The 21,308-nt window shown below is 42.6% G+C and overlaps 1 protein-coding gene across 2 annotated transcripts in view; it reads left to right on the top strand.

Annotated features, from left to right (window-relative positions):
• ZNF827 (zinc finger protein 827) overlaps window positions 1-21,308 on the top strand; it is a 146,665-nt gene that overhangs the window by 48,781 nt on the left and 76,576 nt on the right. For both annotated transcript variants that reach the window (XM_034771923.1, XM_034771922.1), the window contains exon 5: window positions 11,592-11,825. In XM_034771923.1, the coding sequence (XP_034627814.1) occupies window positions 11,592-11,825 (234 nt within the window). The remainder of the gene's footprint in view (window positions 1-11,591; window positions 11,826-21,308) is intronic.

Below are 21,308 nucleotides of genomic sequence, written 5' to 3'. Positions count from 1 at the left end.
CCCCGACTACTCCTATTGAAATGTTGTACTAGAACCTTGCTCCTCTGATGTTTAGAAACCTTCCTCTCATTTCCAGCCTAACTTTATTCATGGCCAGTTTATATCCATTTGTTCTTGTGCTGACATTGTCCATTAGCTGAAATGGCGCATCTCCCTCCCTGGTGGTTACTCCTCCCCACAGTGTATTTATAGAAAGCAATCATGTCCCCTCTGAGCCATCTTTTTGCTAGGTTAAATTAACCAAGCCCTTTTAATCTCCCATCAGAAAATAGGCTCCCTATTTCCTGATCATCCTGGTAGATCTTCTCTGCACCTGTTCCAGTTCCAATTCAATTTTCTGGAACATGGGTGAGCAGAATTGCATACAATATTTTAAGTGAGGTGTCACAGACCTGCAGGTCCAGTACTCTGGAACTGCTTTGGAGAGGAGGACCCCTTCAGTATGCCAGATCCCGTTAGGGCCTCACTCTTTCATTAGGGTTAAGCCATTCTGCTTCACCGCCTCCTTGGATTGAACCTTAGAGCCTTCATCACCCTGATTCACACCATGAGCTCCCTTCAGTGAGTCCACCTGAGGTGGGCATCTGAGGGAGACTTATACACACAAAGGAGGTAATGCACCCCTACCTTCAGCATCTGCAGTGACTCTCAGCCAGTGTTGTAAAAACAGTAGGGTTTATTACAGCATTTCTCAACCAGGGGGTCCAGGGCCCTTTTGGGGTTGGGGGAGGGGGCGTGAGCAGTTTTCAGAGGATCCACCAAGCAGGGCTGGCATTAGACTCACTGGTATCTAGGGAAGAAAGCCGATGCCCTGCTGCGTGGGGCTCAAGCCCCGAGCCCTGCTACCCGGGGCTGAAGCTACAGCCTGAGCAACTTAGCTTCATGGGGCCCCCTGTGATGTGGGGCCCCAGGCAACTGCCCTGCTTGCTACCCTCTAATGCCAGCCTTGGCTTTTATAAGCAGAAAAACAGTCATTGTGGCACAGGTGGGCCGTGGAGTTTTTATAGCATGTTGCATGGGGGAGGGGCCTCATAAAGAAAAAAAATGAGAATCCCTGGTTTATTAGATGTGTGGAATACAGCGTAGAAAGACCTTGGTAAGCACAGAGAGAAGAAAGTTACACCTTGCTCCATTCTGGTTAGCCCAGAGTCCCAGCCAAGCAGTGTGTCCCTCTTTGGCTCCTGCTCTGTCCCCTTCTGTAATCTTTGTGCAAATTCCCTGGCGAGTCACACCTGGCCCCTCCTCAGTCCTTTGTTCTCCAGCTGGCCAAACATGGCTGGCTTCTTGACCATCCATGATCGTTAGTTGCTAGGAAGCAAATGTCCTGGGGTGGGTTTTGCCATTGTCTTCATGGATTCTCCAGTGATGTGGGCCACAAACTTGAGACAGCTAGGCTTTATCCACACTGTGTGGTAGCCTGCCTGAGAGTAAACAGCCCTTTTCCAACCCCGAGGTGACCATGCAGCATATAAGGGAAACTGAGGTACTCACAGTATTCATACAAAATATTACAGAAAATTCCCACTCTGTTACGTGAGGTCTTTGCTGTACCTTGTACAATGGTATTAATACTTCTACTGGAAATGCCTTGTTTGATACATCCTAGGATTGCATTTGCCTTTTTCACAGCCGCATCACATTGGTCATAGTTATCTTGTGATCGACTAATGCACCCAGGTCTTTCTCCTCTTGTGTTGTTTCCAGTTGATAGCAGAAGTTCTTATTTGTCCCCATGACTTTGCACTTTGTACTATTAAATTTCATCCCATTTCTATTGTTCCAGTCCTCAAGATTATCCAATTCTTCCCTTATAATATCCCAACCTTCCTTTGTATTGATGGTACCTCCCAACTTTTTATCATCAGCCGATTTCATTAATGGTCAATAATTAAAATATAAAATAAGATTGGTCCCAAGACCTGATCCTTGCGAAACTCCACTAGTAACCTCCCTCCAGCTTGATAGTTCTCTGTTCAGCACAGCCTGTTGCCAGTTTCGTACCCACTTTATAATTCTTCTACTAATCCCCATCTTCTCCAGTTTAATAATTTCCCTTTAGCTTGTTAGCTACTGATTATGATCTGCTTGACTCTGTGTAATGACCCCGATCCAGCAAATCAATTAAGCATGGGTTTTACTGTTTTGCATTTACTTAGCGCAAACAGGCCTAAAGTTAAACACGTGCTTAAGTGCTTTGTTGAATCAGGGCCAACATGTTTTTTCATTTTGTTTTAGTTTTCTGTACATCAATTCCATACAGAAACCTTGTAACTGCATTTGTAACTTAATCTGCGGAAGGTTAGTTTCTATTTTTATGGCTTAAATTTTAGCAGATTCAAAGTATGTATCTGTGTGAAAATTTTTGCCCTTTCACTCATTTTAAAAATTTTGTTTCCTATTGTTATAAAACAGTGTTTTCTCACAATAAGCCAAATTGCCATGGGTAGCATAGTATAATAACATCCTTACTGTGCTAGTTTTATGTGCGGTGTTTACTTTTCATCACATTTTAAAATAAATGAGTCCCATTGAAATAAATGTCATTCTGATTTCAAAGGGACTTTGTGTGGAAACAATAATTGTAAAGCATACTTCATTCCCTTTCTCTTCCTTGTGTTCACCCAATTGCATTGCCCTAGACAACATCTCTTTTTATCTTAGGATGTACTTTGCTTCTACAGTTCTTTTTATGTTGTTCAAATTGCTCATGTAAAAACACTCTAATATAGGGGAAAAGCTAACAGGAGCACTCATCAATATATAAAGATTGGCCAGCCTTGCTTGTTAAAGAAACTACAGTCTGTGTTTGGGGTGGGGAGAGAATCCCTTTTAATTCATAACTGATATCACAGCCACACGAAGATACACATTTTAGGAATAATACTGTCTTGGGATTCTGATGACTGCAAACACTAAACTCTGTACTCGTGTTTTCTCAGCTGAATCCATTGATAGAATAATAAACTACTAAATCAGCTGACTGCTACATACAGTATATAATTAGGTAATTTGCATTATTAGTTAGAAAGATTATCCATACTGTGTGGGTTCTTGAAAACCTTTGTACTTATGTGATGTCAAGCAAAATCTCCCGGCAAAGTTTCCATTAACAGTGCTGAATTGGCTGGTTTGGAGGCTCTTCAAAAGGTTATTTTTAAAATAATAAAAAGTACACCCAATTAAATTGTCATAACTGATATATTTCTTTAGCAATTCCAAGGAAAAGAATATACTGCATATGTTTAAAGTCCATAGTTTATGCCCAAATCAGAGATTTCAAATAGAATATGTAAGCACACATGGCTGGCAAATATTTGGTCATGTCCTTAAGTTAAAAACATTGTAAATTCCATATGCTGCTGTCAGTGTAGATATTTCTGATGTCAAGATAGCTCTTTGAAGTGTCTCTTCAGATTCACATTTTCATAATTTCCATCTAGATCTTTAATTGAAAATAAAACCCAAAAAGGGCAATAGCACAGTTAATTAAAAGTTGGACAAATAAAAGCTTTTAATAACCTCTGCTTCTGATATATCACCAGCTTAATAGTCCCTTCCCCAATAGATTGCTGTTTTACATCCAAGAATTTCTTGGCATCATCAAAATCAAATCTCTCATATTTTACACCTCCCAGAAACGCACAGAATTTAGCAGTATACAGGAATGCAAAGTCTGAGCTAATGAAGAGTGATTTGAACTTTAGTACAACAAACTGCTTCCCAGTGCATTTCCCCGAGCACAGCAAGGAATATACAACCCTGTGCTTCTAGAAAGTGTATATTTTCAACCTAGATTTAAAATGTGCACAAACTACTATTCACAGAACCAAATATAATGATAATTCTGTTTGTTCTGTGACGGGATCTACTGCTTTGAGCAGAAGTCATAACTCATGGGCCTTTCAGTCAGATCCACTGGCAAAAAGGCAGAGTTTCATTTGCTCGTTCTTTGAAAGCTCATTTTTGCTAAGCCAAACTGCCCCTTCCCTAGTGTGACGGGTTGGATCACAGAAACCCCCTTGGGAGCTGCCACCTGATGTACCAAGACTACCCCTGCTCCTGTTTTCCCTGCCAGCTCAGGACTCCAGCACCCTGTCTTGCTGAGACAGACACTCTCGTCTGCTCCAACACAGACCCAGGGTCTGAATCACTTGTCCCAAAGCTGCAAGTTTACCTGAAAACAGCTCACAGAAGTGTGCTTGTCTTTGGCACTCAGATGCCCAACTCCCAATGGGGTCTAAACCCAAATAAATCCGTTTTACCCTGTATAAAGCTTATGCAGGGCAAACTCATAAATTGTTTGCCCTCTATAACACTGATGGAGAGAGATGCACAGTTGTTTGCTCCCCCAGGTATTAATACATACTCTGAGTTAATTAATAAGGAAAAAAGTGATTTTTATTAAATACAGAAAATAGGATTTAAGTGGTTCCAAGTAGTAACAGACAGAACAAAGTAAGTCACCAAGCAAAATAAAATAAAATGCGCAAATCTATGTCTAATCAAACTAAATACAGATAAATTCCTCACCAGTTCCAGAATGCTCCCTTTTACAGGCTAATCTCCTTTTAGCCTGGGTCCAGCAATCACTCACACACCCTGTAGTTACTGTCGTTTGTTCCAGTTCCCTTCAAGTATCCTGGGGTGGGTGGAGAGGCTCCTTCCTTAGCCAGCTGAAGACAAAATGGAGGGGTCTCCCATGGGTTTAAATAGACTCTGACTTGTGGGTGGAGACCCCTCTCTTCCCTCCTATGCAAAGTCCAGCTCCAAGATGGAGTTTTGGAGTCACCTGGGCAAGTCACATGTCCCTGCACGACTCAGTCTTTACAGGCCGAAGCCATTGTCCACATGGTATCTTGCATGTCTCCAGGAAGACTTCTTATGTGGATTGGAGCATTCCAAGATGCATTGTTCTCCAAGTGTTTCCTGATCAGGTACTTAACCCTGGCAAATTCCTTCCTCAAGAAGCTGACCAAATGCCTCACAAAACTTACTTAGAAACCAAGCAAGCATACAGCCCATATTCTTAACCTCAAGTAGAAAATGATATATATGTACAATAGGATGAATAGATATAGTAGACCATAACCTTTACGGAGATATATTACATGGCACAGGCAGCACAAAACATATTCCAGTTACGTCATACATACATTTATAAGCACACACCCCCATAAAGCCTTATGGGGTACGCTGTCACACCTAGTATCTGTGCTTTCATGGAGGAGAGCAGCTGTTTTCTGTGCTGCTGCCTGTGAGAGAGCCTTCTGCAAGAAAAAAGAACAGGAGTACTTGTGGCACCTTAGAGACTAACAAATTTATTAGAGCATAAGCTTTCGTGGACTACAGCCCACTAACATGGCTGCTACTCTGAATTCTGCAAGAAAGACTTTCCCATGGGAAACAAGTCATTTCCCACCCTCTTCCTCTAGCTTAGTCTTCATCTGATAGGGTGGAAAGGGCTCTCGCAGAGGATCTCACTTTGCTGCACAACAGACTAGGGACTTATCAGTGGTTTCAGCAGGATGGTTTTAGCACTTGGTACTGACGTGCTTTCTCTTCAGGATTGTGCCTCTGTTGCAATGGCCCTGGCAAACAGGGGGATGGCTCTGAGGACAGTAGTAGAGGTGTTTTTAAACCAAAATTTTCCTGTCTTCACCCTACCAGAACCTGCATCACACCATGTAGCTTGCAAGCAGGTTCCCAGTAAGGGAAGGAAAACTCATTCAGCGGGCTCCACACAGACAAACAGCCCCCATTTTTCTGTGCATCTCTCCCTATGGCCAGTCACACTCCTACTCTGCATGGTTTCTTTTCTGGGTTCACTGTTCAGAACTAGCTGTAATTCAGCCAGTAGTGGTGAGGGAAGGGATTTCTTCTGGCAATACTTGTGTGTAAACTAGCACTCTATGGTTTCCTTAAAGGTGTCCGTCTGTTCCACTCTCCCCCCCCCCTCCCCCAAGCACTTGGGTTCAAAGCAGTTTAAGAGAAGGTGTGGCTAATTAGCTAACTTTTTTCGAACCCTTCACGTCTACTATTACTTCCAAGTTGCCTTAATGTTCCTAAACAAGATGATTTGGATAACCATAAATTTAAATAGAGTGTTTCACCTGATTGGTTTTTGCTCAGGGGTAAGTCTTAACACTCATATCCCTTCCCTGTAAGCATGCCTACACTACAGTTTCGCCACCCTAGTTCATATGGAACTAGGGTTTCACTTTGACAATGTATATTTCAATTCAGATCCTTGTTGAGGATCTCAACCACACACAGTGAATTTACTGGCAATAGTTCCCATAGAGGTGAATATCTTTGAGTGGGGAGCCTGGGTGGTAGTCTACTTGGTTTTCCTGAGGCAGAGATTGAGTACACAAGGAGTTGGAAACTGAACAGAATTGTGTTACAGCACCTCAGGTATGGTGAGTGACAACTGGTGTTCTGTAATATATCAGATCCTTTGAGGAGAAGCCACCAGAAAGGACAAGAGCAAGTGAGAGACCCAGCTAGATTCTATCCTGTCAGGAGAATGGTATTTCTCTTTCCAAGCCATGTACAGTCTTTTTCTAATAAGTCGAACAGAAACTATCAGGCAAATGGGATCTTATTCTGAAATGTCAATAACAGATCTCAACCACATAGTTTCTTCCTGCAAAGAGATCAGTTCACCACTTGCTCCTTTTGCAGAGTTTGCAGATTTTACAAACTTCCTGGCTATCTGCAAGTGTGAACTAGGGTCTCATATATAGTTTGCCGAAGTTCACCTCTAGGTGCCCCCCGTCCCCGCAACTTTCCCAATATAATAGCAAAAATAACTAGGAATACTTATCAGTCATACTGTTAGCCCTTTACTCATCACAGCTTCCCTTTAGGGTGTGAATGTTCAAAGTCAAACAATGGATCCTTCCAAATATAGTGAATTTGAATCATCAAAATTCTTTGGTTCTTCCTGATCCCCAATGCCCGCAACTTTCCACCTGGAATCTTAGTAAGTATTCACTTAGTGAGTCACTCAGGCGCTCTAGTTTCTATGGGATCCCAGCTAAAACATTATTCCTTTCTTTTCTTCCCATAAACCCTAGGGTTCCATATAGAAAGTTTTCCTTTCTTAGCTTACTTAGCTTCCAGTCTCAGCACTTCATGCCATTGATCCTCACATCTCCCACTGCTGTCTTTGGTTGCATTCTGCTATCTCATGCTTTGTAGTTGTGGCTTATAAGGCATCCTGGGGCCCGTTGTTATTGCTGTGTGGTACTAGAGCCCTTCAGTAGAGCTACTTTCAACCATGGTATGTCTATTTGCTGGCTCTGTAGATCTCTTTTCTTGCAGCCTTCCCTTCAGCAGGAAGGTTGAGTGGGGAGTCTTTTATTTTCGTAAATTCATACTTTCAGCCCTCTAGTAGCTGGACCACAGACCAGTCTTTCACTGTGCCCAACTTATAACACCAAGCTTCACTTGAAGCAGATAATTCCTTTTCCTTTTTTCAATCATAAGTGTTGTGAGCACTGAGAAATACACAGTAAGTGAATTGGTTTGGTCAGCAGCTTCTGTTGAAAACTTTCTGATTCCTTTATTTGTAATGACTATGACATCTGTTCACTATTTCTCCTAATGTGGTTGGTGATTGGTCACTGCATGCTACTTCCCATGTGTTATGATGAATTTTGTTTGGAGGAGTGAAACCAGGACTGAAGAGAGACCAGATTAGTTTTCTTACCTGTAATTTTAATTTATCCTAGTGCAGATCCATCACTCCGGAAAACCTTCTTTATGTTTATCTACTCTTCTATATAGGCTTAGTTTAGCTTGGAATCCTCGTTGTCATCTTTCAAGTTAGAGCGACAGGGAATGTTAAATGGAGCTGTTGTGGTGATATTAACACAGTAGTTGGTTCTTTTTTCAATTAATTGTAATAACCAGGGCTTAAATTCAGCTGGAGCCACCCAGAGCTGAGCTCTGATAAATATTTTCAAACCTGTGGGAGCACAGGCAGAGCTGAAGCCCCAAGCCCTGGCACCTCCCTAGGGCTGAAGCCCCCGGAAGCTCCAGCCTGCAGCTGAAGCCTCCTGGAGCCCCAAATTGGGGAGGGACATGGGGGTTCCAGAAAATAGCCTCCAAGAATTTAAGCCCAGGTAATAACTGTCCTAGTTTTGTGTGTCCTCTGGGTTGGAAGTATTCATCTGGGGAGGGTTTTGACAGTTCAGGAAATGTACCAGCAGGAAGAACTTTCAGTTAACCAAACAAATATATATTCTGCTGGATGAATTATGACTTCTGTCCAGAGTAATGCATCTATACAAGAGAAAGCAGGAAAGGCAGGAACATCAATTTAGCCTTTTTCCCTGTATAATTTAGCCAAAACTATATCTCTAAAGCCCTGTCTAGACATGGGCCCTGATCCTGCATTGAATTCCATGTGGATGGACCCCGGTACCTCCGAGAGCCAAATTGATTCAAATGTAAGTTGAGACTGAGATAAAAGTTGAGATTCTGGGGCCCAAGACGTGCTGGTACACTCCTCTTGGGAGACGTGCTGGTACACAATGCCCATGTGGGCCCAATTGGAACCCTACAATAGACTATGTTAGAAATGGGGCATGAGAGACAGAGTTAGACAGAAGGGTCAGACCTGGACAATGGATTGTGGAGGTATTTGGAGGGCTTACATATATAACTTGGTGAAGTTAACATAACTATGTTAAACATAACTTGTATTTTGGTGAATTTAATGAAATGCTTAACATTGCATTAATGCACATTTTTGCATTTGATTACCTAAAATTGTAAAGGTAAAAATTATCCTTATGGTGGCATAAGTGCTAAAAATGCATATTAAAATGTTCAGATTTAAGGTATTTAATTCCTTAAGAGTGAGTATTGAAATGTGCATACTTACTGGGTGAGCCCAATCTCTATCACTTCCTTAAATCATCTGTGATAGCATCTTGCCAACCCTAAGCCCAACCAAAAATAGAAATCATCCAAAGGCAACCCAAGCAGCTCCATAGTGTAAATTGCAAAGCTTTTAAAATTTGTGTTAGAGGTCCGTATATTATTTTTTTTAAGGCACAGTGGAATGTGTGTCCAAGAGCTGTATCCCTTTTAAGCACTCTCCAATTGATTGTGGCCACCAGCTTCAAGTTTCTCACCATCTGAGAAGCAACTACCCATGGTTGCTCTTAAAACTTCATTATCTCTTCCTTTGAGCACTTCAGATAGGGTTATGAAACAGAAGACAAAGCTTCAAAAGTAGCTTTATGCTTGCTCTGAGAAGGAGCAGTTGTTTGTGAGGCATTTAAAAGGGTAATTGTAAAAGCAACTCCACTGTTGTTCTTTGAGGTCTATTCTTCATATTTTCCGCTCTTGGGCTACGCATGCCTCCTGCGACATGAGCTTGATAGCTTCCAGGGAGCTGTGATTGTTGGAGCACTACACTCTTCCACATGCCTCCCACTCTGCAACATTCTGAGAAGCAGTGGCCTCAACTGCCCTTCTGTTAATCCTTCTGGCCACCAATGATCCAGTGAGCCTGGAGCTTGCTTAGTATCCTCAGTGTTTCCCTGGTTCATTTTTCTTTTCTTTTGCCCATTTTGGGGCTATTTTTGTTTATAGTTAGTTAGCTAGTCACCCAGCCAGTTTTTCTTTCAATATCCTCCCTCAAATTCTGCTTCTCTTCTCTCCAGCCTTCCTCCACACCAAAAACAGAGTGTGTCTGTAAGTCACAGGCATCATCCAGATCTGTGAAGAGCAAGCTGTCTCAAACCCCTGCTGTTCGGCCAGTCTCTTCATCTTCAGTTGACTAAGCCTGGTGCTCTGTGGCCAGCACTGACTCAATAAGTCACTCGCTGAGCTTGAGTAGTATTGTCTTGCAACACTCGTGACTTTTGTCATGAGTCTTGCAATATTTGCTTTAAGGATTCTCATGCCTTCTATCTCATAAAATTTGTCCCTTAGCCAAAATGGGTTTCATCTCTCATTTCTGCCTGGGTACCTGCCAGATTTGGTCACCATATCTCTTTAACCTTCACAAGGGAAAGTGAAGCTGCCAATGGCAAAGATGGCCATCAGCTTCCACTCTTTCCAAAGAGACTTAAGCCAGACTGCCCTCAGGGAAGATGATGGCCACTTAGTCAGGCAGGGGAATGTGGAGGTGCACAAGCAGCCGGGAGGGGGAATACATTACGAAATAAGTAAGGACTCTAGGGGAAGCCAGAAGAATGGTTGGAGGCATGAGGAAGATTGAGGTGGTGGGTAAGAGGCAAACTGAGAGGAGCACCGTGAGAAGCAGACTGAGGGTGTGCCGGGGACTGTGCTGTGGCAGATAGGGAGAATGTGATGGGAAGGAGGAATATGAGAGACAAGTGAATGAAGAGGGTATGGGGGATGGATTACTGTAGGAGGGAGAATGTTGTGGGGGAGCTGCTTACTCTGTTCCTAGGTAGGTATGGGATTAGAGCGGGATAGAATGGCAGCTCCCCAGTGCCTTGGGGAGCTGGTAAGGAGAGTCCACCTGCAACAGGGAGGCCTGCATTTTTGAGTGCACATGAAGTGGAATTTTGAACAAGAGATAATTATGAGCAAATTCGGGGCAGGTGGCTTTGCCTAAAGGTTAAAAAATTAAAAGGTAGGGGGAAAATAATATGACGATTTTTAAAATAAATCTAATGATTTAAGGCATTCTCATAATTTTAGGGGGCCTGACTCATGAATTTAGAATGTTTGGGGTTGGCAATATTGTTTAAGTGGTATCCAGGTCCCTGGTTTCACCAAGTTGACTAAATTCAGTGCCACAGATCCAACACCAGCAACTACTAACTGAAGAGCTATTTGCCAAAGTGGTTCTGTGCCCAGCCAACATAAGCAGCACCACGATCTATAGACCTTGCTCCCAGAAGCAGCAGTTGCTTACATGAGGCATTTAAAAAGATATTTAAAAAGAAAACCTGTTTGCTTTGTTTTGGTTTTTCTCCAGGGTGGGAACCGGGGTTAAAAGGATATTTTAACAAAATCTCCAAATACTTTGATAATGCAGGGCTCTCTTCCCCAAGAAGTATTTGGGACCTCTAAAAATCCTTCTATTCACACCCATAAGATTATTACAACAAACCATTTGGGTAACCTATTTGCTCTTCTCTTCATTTCCCTTTGTTCCCCTCTTCTGCCTTCTCTCTTGCTATCTTTTATTATTCCTCTCTTTTATATCCAGTTTTTAAAAAATAGCTTCATAACTAAATGGTTATGGGTTGTGCCAAATTGGCTGTTATGTGAAGTGGTGTCCTTAGGTGTCCATGAGGCTTGTGGGAGACATACAAGACAGCACAAGCAATGGGAAAGCTGTTGTGGGGGCAGGGGCAGAAGAAGAAAGGGAGGCATGGGAAATGCACATTTCCTTGAGATTCAACACTCTGAGCTCTTGTGTACCAAAGCTGCAGATACGTACCTACCCTACCAGCCATTTCTAAATGGAGTGTCATGTTCTAGTGCCCAATACCTGCTCCAGCTGTTCTTGGGTTGCAGTTCATTCCTGTTTCCTGCTGCGGTGTGATTATGCATTATACATCTCATTAAGTCCAGCCTTTTAACTCCCTTGACAGCTGCAAATCAAAAAGAGCCCTTGACTGCTACGTTTAAAGTGAAAGACGAGCCTCGGGATGAAGAAGCTGCAAGCTCAACCTTGTCTCAGTCCAGCTATATGTTCAACCAGGGACCCGAAGCCTCAGCCCCAAGCATCCCTGAGGAGACTGTCAAGCCACAGGAAGTGCAGACAAATGTGTTAAGGCAGGACATGTCCGTCAAGGCAGCATCTGAGCTCCTCATGAAGCTATCAGGTAATTAATTACTTTAAAAATATTCAGCTTCTTAAATGTTCACCTGTATGCTAGCAGGGATATGCTGAAGTAAAAGCATATGGTGTCAGTTACAATTGAAGGAGCAGCGAAGATACCTAAGATCTAAGTGCCTATCAACGTGGTGTCTAATTATTGCAGTGCACAGATTTCAGTGGTCTTCAAGTTAATGACTATAACATGAGTCAACTGAACTGATCACTTAAAATTTGCATATGTTGAAATAGTTTTATAATGTCCCAAAACACTTCCATACCTAATTTATTTATGTCTGTCTCTCTCTTCATTAACACCATCAGAGTGTTTATTTTTATTGTACACATGGTGTAGGTAACTGACCTAACTTTACACATTATGGGCTTTAGAGCCTTTCGTTTGAGTGCAGTATCCTAAACTGTAAAAACGCATTATTAAGTAGATACTGTAGATTGAACAGGCTTTGTAGTGAGTTACAAACCACTTGAACTTGATTCCATTGCTTTACTTTTTCTATATATATCCTCAATAGAAATATAACCTTTTTGCATTCTGTTGGCTATTTTGTGTATGCATATGTATGTGTGTATATAATATGCTATATAAGTGTAGAAAAAAGGAACATAATTTTCGCCTTCAGTCCTCCAACTGTAGTAGTGTGCACATGCACACAGACACATACATACAGTAACTCCTCACTTAGTTGTAGTTATGTTCCTGAAAAATGCAACTTTAAGTGAAACAATGTTAAACTAATCCAATTTTCCCATAAGATTTAATGTAAATGTGGGGGGTTAGGTTCCAAGGAAACTTTTTTTGGGCAGACAAAAGGCATTATATACTGTGCAGTACTGTAGTGTACTGTGGTTGGGAAGTGTCCCTGGTTTACCCCACACAGGCACGCACAGCTGGCTGCAGGCAAGGACTCTAGGAAGTACCTTCGCAGCAGCAGCAGCTTCTCCTGAGAAGATCAAGCACCAGCTTTTCCAGGGGATGCTCCAGGCCCGCCTCTTCCTGTCCCTGCTCCACTCCAGGACCATCCCCACTCCACCTCCTCTCCGGAGCAGCTGCACCCTCGCTCCTTCCCCCCCGCCCTCAAAGTCCTAAGCGCTGCCAAACAGCTGTTTAGCAGCGCTTAGGACTTTCTGGGAGAGATGGGGGAGGAGTGGAGACGCAGCATTTCCCCGCTCTTCCCCCTCCCTCCCAGAAAGTCCTAAGTGCCGCCAACGTCCTAAGCTGTTTGGCAGTGGGGGAAGCGCTGGGAGGGAGGGGGAGAACAGGAACTTGTGCAATGCTCCCTAGTAAAGTCGCCGCTCTTCCACAGAATCTTACAAGCAGTGGACAGAGCAGGCAGCCAAACGACGTTATAAGGGAGCATTGCACAACTTTAAACGAGCATGTTCCCTAATTGAGCAGCGACGTAACTTTGAAACAACATTAAGTGGGAGGACGTTAAGTGAGGAGTTACTGTACATATTTTGGGTGTGAGGTTTGTGAGACAGCGGATTAATTTGATGACTTTTTTGGTATTTAAGTTAGTGATGATGGGACCTTGTTGCCCTTATAATAAACTTCAGTTTTTAGCACAGGTCAGTGAACATTAGAACCTTGAATTGAAACTATGAACGGGGGCGGGAGGGAGGAAGGGGCAGGAGAAAGGAGAGTGGTAATTTTCATAGATTCCAAGGCCAGAAGGGACCGTTGTGATCATATTGTCTGACCTCCTATATAATTCGGGCCATAGAACTTCCCCAGAATAATTTCTAGAGCATATATTTTAGGAAAACATTTAATTTTTATTTAAAATTTGTCCATCATGGAGAATCCACCATGACCCTTGGCAAATTGTTCCAATGATTAATTACCCTCACTGTTAAAAATGTGTGCCTTATTTCCAGTCTGAAAACTAGGATTCATATCTCCATATAAAAAATTGGAAGAGGTTTTTCTTGTAGTTTGGCTATGTCAAAGTCTTGCAAATAACACCAGCAGAAATTCAGTGATCAGTGAATTTCGTGATCTCTGCCATTTATGTCTAAAGTTCGTTGACAAGATTTTCAAATTGTCAAATTTGAACCTAAATTGAGAGCCCTACTTAAACTCCTGCCACTAAGCTGTCGGAGAAAAATGTCTGTTATCTCTTGTTTTCAATTCATCCTTTCAGTGTGGATGGCTCTGGGTTAGAACCAATGGTGGTAGGGAGTGAGAGAGACACAAAGATACACGTACACTTGTAGAAATGCTTTAGTCTGGAAGCATCCACTTTGAATGAATGATTTATTATATATAATGTAAAAATTACTGACTTGGGTTTTGGGGTAGGAATTTCCCATAGAATACCAAATATTATAAAATGTGTTTTGTATTGACATAGCATGCTATCATTACTACCCTGTTTCCCCGAAAATAAGACATCCTCCGAAAATAAGGCCTACTTACAGTTTTGCCTCTCGTTGTAATATAAGGCATCCCCCCGATAATAAGACCTCCCCGATAATAAGGCATCCACCGATAATAAGGCATTTTTCATTTCTGAAAAATAAGACATCCCCTGAAAATAAGACCTAGCGCATCTTTGGGAGCAAAAATTAATATAAGACACTGTCTTATTTTCGGGGAAACAGGGTAGTAGGCGGTGTTTTGAATAGAAGTAGGCAGAATTCCAACTATGGTGTTCTAGTGATAAAACCCTCCAATCTGATGGATATTAAATGGTGGTTTTCTATTTTTCTTCATACTTACAAATGTGTTTATACTCAATAAAGTAGTAGCTCTGTAATTTAATAGAATTCCTCCAATGTCCTGGAGACTATAAATCATGACAGTGAAGTCTGAGTAATAACAGTGCTAATATGGAATCTCTTTGTCTTATTGTAAAATAGAGTTTTGTTGGTTTTTATTATAGTAGATTAGAATATTCCTTTTTGAAATATCTATTCAAATCGGATGAAATCTTGTTGGCCCCTCCACATCTGCTACTCAAAAGGAATTTTCAGAGACTATATAAAATCTTACACATTTTCAGTTGGGAACTGACTGAACGCTGCAAGTAAGAAATGCATTAAGAAAAGGTTTCTCCTGTGATCATTTCAGTGATTCAGCAACACTTGCTGATGGTATTTCTGGCTGATCAATAGTGTCAAAAGTAAGGAATTAATTGAGATTTATTTACACATACTGCATTGTAGCAGTTGATATTCCTAAATTAGCCTGTGGATGGTGTTATACTGTGTTGGTGGTTAAACATTTCAGTTTTATAGTCTGTGACAGCTCTTGAGGGGCATAAGGATAGAGGTCATGTGGGTCGTGTTGAAAAATATTTCATGAATGAAAAGCCCTTTTTAATTTTTTCTTGGGGCTTGTCTACACAGCACCAGCAAAGCGCACTAGAGGGGTGTGATTTCAAATGGGACTATAATTGTACAAACTAGGTATCATTTAGAATGTGTCAGCAAGGTCTACATAGGGCAGGAGTGCTTTACAGAATGTTTGAAGTCGCATGTTCATGCCCAATTTCGCCCAGTCATTGCAGGAAGCCATTACCTATATTCCAGACAGCACATTTATAAGATAGTCCACTCAGTGTAGATGGGCATCTCCCATTGTGAGTTAAGTGTCCTTTTGTTGGGCCACTCAATTTGAATAGTCCCTCCAAGATGTGCTGGCTGACTACTTCATTGGCGTTACCCCAGGAGCAAACATTTTGAAATCCAGGTATAGAGCCAGTACTTATAACTTCAAATACAAAAATGATACATGCATACAGATAGCATAATCATAATCAGCAAATCATAGCCTTTTCATAGATATCTTACAAGCCACTTTTTGTATAAGATTCATTGCAAATATATGAGTTAAACTTCATTGGTTGCAACAATGATCTATATAGTCATATTTTAATCTGATAATGTCACAACATTCCAAAAAGGCTTGCCAGAAATCTGTTTTTTGAAATGTAGCTAAACTGCCTTTTCTACAATTTTATACACTCTCTAATATAGAAAAGCAACAGTTCATTCCCAAAATGTTGAAGTAGGTTATTCAAGCACTGCACTGTACTCATCTAAGTTCAATGCATCCAGTCTCGCTGCAGGCATTTCTTGTAAATTTCAGTAGCCAATGTCTTGTTAACTTTCATTTACACTCTGTTACACTCAAAAAACTCCTTTCTGCTAAAACAGTACATAGATTGTTTTGTATATGTATTATCTTTCAGAATCATAGAATGCTTTATCGTCTTGCGCAAAGACTATCACAGACCTGGAAATATGTAAAACTTTTTCTTCTTTATACCATCTTAGAATCATTCAGATTGTAAGGAAATTATCTATTTCACTGAGTCAACTCTGTCTTGAAGGTGTGTGAGCTGAAACATGATTTGGTCAAATTCTTAATTGTTGTGGTACACATAGAGAAAGTCTGCTTGTTGTTTAACAGTGATATTTGCCACTCAAACCCAGATGAAGTCAAAAATATTTTGGTAGAAAATCTGGATCTTATGCTAAAAAAAAAAAAGCATGATTTTCTTTCTCTTTCTCAGACAGCATTGTTTAGTGGATTGGGAATCTGACTGGAAGTGTCAGTGAATTCCTATCTTTGCCAGTAACTTCCAGTATGACCTGGGCAAGTCACCTAACCCCTCTCTGCCTCCATTTCCCCATATGTAAAATGGGGCTAATTAAGGCTCATCATGGTAAAGCACTTTCAGCTCTATTACTGAAAAGTCCTAAGTATTAGTTCTTTATCTTTCATTGTCCATTGACTTGATGTAATTTGAAACAGTGCAAGACTGACATTTTTATACAAAGAAGCAGCACATGAGTGTTTGAAGAAAACTCTTTGGGAGCACATGGCACAAAGGTGTCGTGAAAGAAAAGGGCTGTTTTTTCTGCTAAACCTTTAATTGCTCAAAACGAACTTCCAGTGTTTTTGGCAGATAAATAACAAGAAACAGAAGCATCAGAAATAGAGAGGTATTATGTAACATAGTGTCTGAGACAGACTTATAAATACAGGCTTCAGTGTGATTTATATACCTGCTTGATGTTCTCCTTCCCTGAGACTGCCATCCTTAACAGCACAGAGGCTGTCAGACTCTATTTCGTCCCTGAAAGTATCCTCTCTGTACCATCTGTATCCCATAACTACACCCTGGCTTCAAGAGTCCATACTGTCCTTCTGAAGGCCATGAGTTGCTGGCATCCATGATTACCCATGAGGCAGGTAGATGTTGCAGTCAGTGCAATAAAGTGGATAGCCCCCCACTCAGCTACTGGACTTCTGCCTGCATTCTTTTTACTCTTGCAGGGTTTTGGTTTTTGTTTGTTTTGGATGGGTCGGGAGTAATTGGCCTAAGTTTAGAGTTAGTTTGTTAGGTGTATTGGGTTTCTCTTTCTTTTTCCTTCTCCCACCTCCCTCCCCTCAATGTTTCTTTCCCAAAGGGCTTTGCTGGTGCCCTTCCAGTCATTAGGTTATAGTCCCTCGGCCTTAGAATCATAGAACTGGAAGGGATCTTGAGAGGTCATCTAGTCCAGTCCTCTGCACTCAAGGCAGGACTAAGTATTATCTAGATACTTCTCCCCTTGCTGCTGAAGTCTCACTGCAGCTACACTCTCCTTACCTTGGCAGTTCACTCTGTCTTGTGCTCGCTGTCTGTCCCAGGGCGCTCTCTGCTTGAGTGCTGGATGTGGAAGGAATAAGGAATGCCTCTCTCCATCTGTCTTTAAACTCCTTCACAAAACTCCCCTGGTTGCTGCTCCTGTTCACTTAGCTCAGCAAACAGCCCCCAAAACAGACCACAATATGATCTTCTTGTTATGAAAATCTTAAGAATTTCTGTAACTAGATTAATTCTGTTGTAGTACAGCAGTCTTACTCTGTACCAGTTCAGATCAAATTGATACTTTTTCCTCAGGAGCCTCTGACCTATTATGCAAAATACTGGTGATTTACTTAATGTTTGATAATAAGAAATTTTATTTTCTTAGTTTAAAGAGATTCTGTCAGCTTTAAAAATCACATTTTAATCTGATTTTTTCAAAATTGCTGTCTCAAGTGACACCTATGATTGCTATAATTAAACAAAACAGGGGGAAATATTTTCCCCTGTTTTTTCCAGTTTGTGTGCTGTGTGCATTGGACAGCTCTTTGTATATAGTTTCACTGTTTTTTGACAGAGAGTTAAACTTCTCATCTCATGCTCTCACATAATGACAGCATATTCATGCACTTCCCTGGGAAGATCTCACAACCCGGAATCTTTCCCAGACCCCGCAAGAGGGGTTATACCAGTGTCACAGCAACAATGCTGCTGCTGTTCCTGAGTTTAGTACTGAGTCAATGTCTCTGGGCTGCTGTATACTGGGGGAGGGATCGATCTAAGATTTGCAACTTCAGCTACGAGAATAGTGTAGCTGAAGTTGACGTATCTTAGATCGACTTACCTCGTGTCCTCACGGCATGGAATCGATGGCCGAGGCTCCCCCGTCGACTCCACTTCCGCCTCTCACTCTGGTGGAGTTCCGGAGTCGACGGTAGTGCATTCGGGGATCGATTTGTCGCGTCTAGACGAGACGCGATAAATCGATCCCCGATAGGTCGATCGCGCTGGACGTACCCTCTGAGGGGCAAGGAGCAACAGAACCAATGGGGAGCCACCTCTTCACTGTGTAGATTCCTGCTTAGTGCCAGGGAGCACTTGGGAGCCCGGCAAGGGATGGGACTAGGGAAACCCTTGTCTTCATTTCCTAGACCCCTACGTGGGGCTTTGGAGGCACTTGGCAGAAGCAGCAGCTTGTGATTCACTCCTCTGTAAGAGCCCAGCAAAGTAAGAGAGAAGGTGTCTGACCAGGAGATAGGTGCCCCTCTGCAACAGCCAAGGTGATTCCAGAAGACCGTGGACCAAGCAGGGAAGGATATGGCCCCTTTGAGGAAGGGCAGAGATGGGAAATAATAGGAGACAGGCGGTTTGCAGGGGCTGAGAACCGAGGGGAGGCTTGGGGAACTGACCTCTTCTGCTGTAGCCAGCATCAAGTGATGGTCCAGGACCAAGACACAGTAGGATCACCCCTCACGAGCCCGTCAACAGGAGCCCAGGGAAGGAGAGGGAAAATAAAGGAAATATTTTCAAACTAAAAATAGAAGTGTAATGATAGAGTAGAAGAGAAATCTTCTGTCTAAAGTTCATGGTAAAACTATAAAATTATGAGACTTTTGATTAATAAACGTGTTCTACTACAACAGAAATCTGATAGCAGTAGTGCAATGTCATAGAGCTAATACATCTTTGTAAATAACGAAAAAATGGAACCTGCTGAAGAGCTAGATTTACTATGTGTTAAGTCAAATCTAGGATTTTGAGGTTTACTCCTAGCAGTGGTATACTGCAGAAAGTTCATATCAGGCCATGGTACATTCATTTAACTTAATAGGCTTTTCCGTGACAATTGCATAAATATGTAGCCCCAAAAGAACGTGAATAGTAATGGACTTCTATATCTGGGGATGGGACATGTTTCATAACACCCTTAATGACTTAGCCAAAGAGCAGACAGGATGGTGGAAATATACTGCCTAATTGCAGGGGAGAAAAACTCATTTGATTGCAAATTTAGTTTCTGGTGAAAAAAATCACTGTTTTCAGGATACTGAGCATGGAAAAAGAGATGCGTGGCAAGCTGATTGCATGTTAATACCCAGAATTCTGTTCCAGCACGTCAAGGTCTTATACAATGTTTCCCAAATGGGAGATCACATCAGTGACAGGAAGGTTCTAAATGGATTGTGGGCCCAGTTAGGAGAGGAGGTCCTTGGGGTGGAGGCATTGGAGAGCAAGCCCACCCCAACTCACCCTGCAGCAGTGGCTCCTATCCCCTGGGGCTGAGCCTGGCTCCCCACTATGGGTGTTGCAACCTGGCACATGGGGTTGCAGCACCACTCAAATTTGGCCCAATTTTAGTGAGCGGTGATGACGGAGGGTGGCCAATTGCGAGGGGATGGCCAGGCCAAACCTGGGTGGTGCTGTAACCAGTGCAACACCTGAAACAGGGAGCTGGGCCCAGCGCCATTGGTGGGGCCCAGGAGCCACTGATGTGGGTGAGTGCTGGGCGGCCTTGGTCTCTACAACCTCCCTCCCCCTTCCCTCATCCCCAGCACCTCCACTTACAGACTTATATACTTTAAGGCCAGAAAGGATCATCATCAGGGGCGGATTTACCATGAAACACATAGTGCCCTGGCAGGGACCCCTCAGCAATAGGGGGCCCCAGGGTCAGGCTCTCAGGCAGCTCAGCACCAGTGCATCCCCTGTGGGGGGGGGCTGCTCCATGGGTGGGGGTTGCGGGGGAAGAATCTGTGGGGAGCAGGAGAGCAGGAAGGGAGGCTCACCCGCAGCCTCAGAGAAGCAGGTGGGAGGTGCAGGTGGCAGGAGCGCTGCGAACACGGGCTAGAGTACTCAGGAGGAGCACAAGGCACATTTTACCTGCATATGCGTGCTTTTTAAAGTTTGAAATGATTAACAAGGACACTCTTCACTTCTTACCTTGCTGTTGACTTTCACTGTTTGAATTAAATCGTTTGTGCATGGAAGTGAGAATAAATCCCTTGAATGAAGGTCTGCAGGTCCTTTCAAAGCCTGCTGAGTCAAAGGGATGCTGTTCATTGCATTCAGTAGGCTTTAGATAAGGCCACTAATTAAGGTGCCACTTAGGTGCAAGTAACAGTAAGTTTGGGTATGTCTGTTTCTCATGTTTGTCTCAAAGGCTGCAACTTTATGAAATAAACCACCATGAAGAATGCAAACAAACGGCAGGAGTCTTTGTGACAAAGGGCGTCTAATAGCTGAGCCCAAGCATGAGCTGCCTTTTTTTTTTTTTTTTGGGTCCTGGCTGACAGACCTCAATGTCAAAATAGCTACCCAACCAGAGCTACCATCCGGACCCACCTGGCCTGGACACGGCTTACACTAAGCCATGCTCCACCTCTGTAGAGAAGGTTAGAGCCATCATTGAGACAGATTCCCGTAGGTGTAGTTTGATTTCTATATTTGGGGGGGGCGGCGGCTCCAGTCAGGCCAACGGGGCTGTGTGTTGGGAGGGTGGGGACAAATTCCCCTGCCCGCCCACAGGGGCGCCATTTCAGATGGGGGGGGAAAGAAGGGGCACAACCTTAACCATGATTCCAGGGACTACTTAGGCAATTGAAAACTCTAGTGTTTTTGCATAACTTACAATGCTCCTGTCAGATATTTTTACCTACTTCCTATAGCAAGAAAGACAATTAAATAAATATTAGATCCACTCAGCTCTAATACTAACATGTTATGGTATCTTGTGGCAAGTCACTTATGGAACACTGGTTAGGTTTAAAATTGTAATGTATATTCTTACTTAAATACTTTTACTAAAGTCAGAAGGGACCATTGTGATCATCTAGTCTGACCTCCTGCACCTTTTGCAGGCCACAGAACCTCACCTACTCACTCCTGTAATA

The sequence above is a fragment of the Trachemys scripta genome, chromosome 5, assembly GCF_013100865.1.
Source record: "Trachemys scripta elegans isolate TJP31775 chromosome 5, CAS_Tse_1.0, whole genome shotgun sequence".
Lineage (NCBI taxonomy): Eukaryota > Metazoa > Chordata > Testudines > Emydidae > Trachemys > Trachemys scripta.
This window is presented reverse-complemented; position numbering and strand designations above follow the sequence as displayed.